Source organism: Gossypium hirsutum, chromosome A12 (genome assembly GCF_007990345.1).
Source record: "Gossypium hirsutum isolate 1008001.06 chromosome A12, Gossypium_hirsutum_v2.1, whole genome shotgun sequence".
Taxonomy (NCBI): domain Eukaryota; kingdom Viridiplantae; phylum Streptophyta; class Magnoliopsida; order Malvales; family Malvaceae; genus Gossypium; species Gossypium hirsutum.
Window position 1 is genome coordinate 86,199,322 of NC_053435.1, and position 3,681 is coordinate 86,203,002.

General features: G+C 35.2%; 1 protein-coding gene across 1 annotated transcript; it reads right to left on the bottom strand.

The window, feature by feature from the left end:
* Nucleotides 1-322: 322 nt before the first annotated feature.
* Nucleotides 323-2,433, bottom strand: LOC107942277 (transcription factor TCP7). Its single transcript, XM_016875905.2, has one exon. The coding sequence runs from the start codon at nt 1,866-1,868 to the stop codon at nt 1,137-1,139; it is 732 nt and encodes a 243-aa protein (XP_016731394.1). The 5' UTR covers nt 1,869-2,433; the 3' UTR covers nt 323-1,136.
* Nucleotides 2,434-3,681: the final 1,248 nt, after the last annotated feature.

Sequence of the window (3,681 nt, forward strand, 5' to 3'; positions counted from 1 at the left end):
TTTTTATAATTTACCCAAATTATTTCATTTTACCTTTTTATTGTCCATGTGGAATCTAATAATTGGTTAGGTCATTGCTGTTTTAGTTTTCCTCATTCATGCAAGGCTTGAAAATGAAAGAAAAACAAGTGTTTGGCATTCACTGCCATATTCATCATGACCCCATTTCTTTTCATCAAAATCCATACACTTCAATTGTTGCAGTTCATCCCTATTAGTCTTGTGTTCTGCAATTATCATTTTAATTGACACACATAGTATGCATTTAGTATAGCTCTGATCTGATCCAAACTATTAAAGCAGAAGATAGGAGCAGTTGCTGTTACTAAAACATGCCCAAATATACCATTGAAAACACATACAAGACCCAGTGAGTGAAGCCGCCAGTTATGAAACACTACATAATAAATCAAACCAAGTGAGAAAGAAGCAGCCACTTGCATGAAGACAATTATTTGTTGGAGGCTGATAAGTGGCTAAAAATGATCCAAATGAGAGGGGCTTACGGAAAGGAAGCAGAGCAGAGCTGCTTTTTTTTTTTTTAAATAAATCATTGACACAGCAGTACCCTTTAAGATCATGTGATCGACATAAAGACTGACACCGAAGGCAGAAACAGAAAGAGAGAGAGAGAGAGAGACATAAATCCAACACCTTGAGAGCCATAAATTCAATGGTACGCAGCAAACTAACTAATGATTCTCAAAAACAGAATCATAATTACGAAGACAAGGTGAGTCAATTGCTAGTATGATCCAGGGCAAATCTCCCAATCACCCAATGATGTGTAAAAACAAGAAGAATCGACCATTAGTTTTGCAGCTTCATCGTCTGAAAACAAGTAGCTTTAACACCATTCTTAACATGCCATATATATCCCCAAGTACCATGATCTCTCCCTGTCTGTGGCTCCAAGCCCCAAATTCTCCCTCGCATGAACTCTCACAATCGTGAACAATTTGTGACGGCTCTACAACCCTAATTAATCATCAACCAAATGTCCCCAAAATTTACCCCTAATTCCCTGACCCTAAAGCTGCACGCCTGCACCTAAAAACCCTCTTCCACATCCACACACATCAAAACCAAGCTATATATATACTCCCGATAACAGGGGTAAACTTGTCCAGCCAAATTCAACGAGGATCCTCGCCTCTCCGACCCGAACTTCCTGGAGCACCCGACAACGAGGCTAACAAGTTCAGATGACCAGGAAGATAATTACCAACTCTAGCCGCCGACGCTTCTCCCATCGCTTGCTGTTGCTGAACGAACAACGCAGCAGCAGGTTGATGAGCCGCCATCTCCGCTGGGGGCGGGAAACTCCACAATTGACCAAAGTCTGCCCTGCCTGGAAGAGCCCAGAATCCACCAGCGGGCCCCACAACTCCTGGTCCTACCATGACTCCTCCGGTATCATACTTTCCGGGGTTATCATCGTCGGGCCTGACACGTTTCCCGAGTATAAATGGGGTGGGACCCAACAAAGGCTTATGATCCAAAGACGGAGAAGCAGTGGTGGACGATAGAGAAGTAGAATTGGCTCCGCCACGGACGGAAACAGACATGGTGGAGAAGCTGGCGGGAGTGGTCCCGGTGCCAGTGGCGGCAATGATGGAAGGTTCAGCCTGGCGTAAGAGCCACTCGATTGTCTGACCATCGGATTTGTGACCCAACTCACGAGTCAACTGGAAAACACGAGCGGCACAAATGATAGGCATCCTGATTCTTCGGCCACGACCGTCGACTTTGCTGTGACGGTCTTTAGAAGGAGGTTTTGTTATGGCAAGGGAACCATTAACCGTGGCTTGCTGTCTCTGAGGGTCCATTATAGCTCCGTTGGTGGCACCACCCTCCGAATTAGACATGGTGGGAGCAGGAGTAGCACACTCTTACCCAGAATTTGTTTGTTTGTATAGCCCTTCTAGTTCAGTTGTGGACTGAAACTAAAAAGATTTGGGGTGCTGTTTGGGGGATAAAGGGGGATTAAAAGAAGCAACCGAATATTTAGAAAGAAGTGGAAATGGAAATTGGAGATGAAATGAAAGAAGAGAGAGTGCCAATGATTGAGCGGCAGGAGCTGGTGGAGACAGGAAGGATAGCACATGGGTGGTGGCTCCCACTCTAATCCCCTCTTTTCTTCCTCATTTTCTCTCTTTTCTTTTTTTCACGCGCCCGTCCTTGGATTTCAACTCAACAAGCACTCACTTGGGTGAATTAGCACAAAATGTTGATTTTTAACCATAATTACCCGATTAAATCGATTTTTGTGAAATTTATTAGATTAAGTCAATTTTAGGAGAAAAATGTATTTTCCAAGTGGATGAGTTTTCAGTGTATGTGATTTTAGCTAAATGCGCTTTTAACTTTGATCAAATAATTAAATATTAGTGTTTTTATTGTTGAATTTAAATTTGATTCATCTCTTATTCATATTTGTATTTTTATTTCATTTTACTTCAAGTTTTTTAAATTTTTAATTATTTTTTAATATATTAATTCTTTAGTTAGATGGTTAGATAGTTGCAATTACATCATTGAGTCTCTAGTTTGATTCATTCTTTACTCATATTTGTATTTTTTATTCTATGTTGTTTCAAGTTTTTTAAAATTTTAATTAATGTATTTTTTATTTTTAATTATTTTTATAAACATATTATTATTTTTCTTACAATTAGTGACATTTGTAATAATTATTTGATTTTATAAATAAAAGAGTTAAAAATAAAAAAAATACATTAATTAAAAATATCATCAAAACATTAATTAAAAATTAAAAAAAACTTAAAACAATATGAAATAAAAAAATATTAATATGCTTATAAAAATAATGGAACTTCAGACTCAATGATATAATTACATTTATCTACTCATCTAATGAAATAAGCTAATATGCTTAAAATATTAATTAAAAAAAGAAGAAGCTTAAACCAACATGAAATACAAAATGCAAATATGAGTAGGAGATAAATCAAACTCTACGACTCAAAGATATAATTGCAACTATCTAACCATCTAACCGTTTATAAAAATTAATTAAAAATTTAAAAGCAATATGAAATAAAAATATAAATGTGAGTAGGAGAGAAATTGAACTCAAGACTCAATGATAAAAGCAGTAACATTTAACCATCTAACCAAAGCTAATAACGCATTCAACTAAAAATGTTTTCCTACCATATCTAATGAAAACACGTCCAGTTGGACACATTTTCCCAAAATCTAACTAATCTACTAAATTTTAAAAAAAACCAACTTAATTCGATAATTATGATTAATAATCAATATTTTTAGATAATTCAACCCACTCACTTTATTATTCTCCATTTATTTGTGCATACAAAAAATGAATTTTTTAATTTTTTAATTTGTAAATAAAAAAATAAAATATAATCCTAGAAACTTCCCTTGCCGGTTAATATAATCCTCCCTCCATTAATTGATGATTTTTATTTTATTTTATTTTTAAAAATGAGATCATTCATCCAATTTATAGATTTTTTGTTTCACTATACCTCTAACAACAATTACATTTTTATAAAATGTTATAAATTTATAAATTGGTTTAACTATTTCAATTGTTAGTTTTTGTTTTTATTTTTGATTTTTATGGATTCAATCTCTTTGTTAGTATATTGATCGATTCACGATCCAATCAGTCCAATTCTAACAAATGTTATT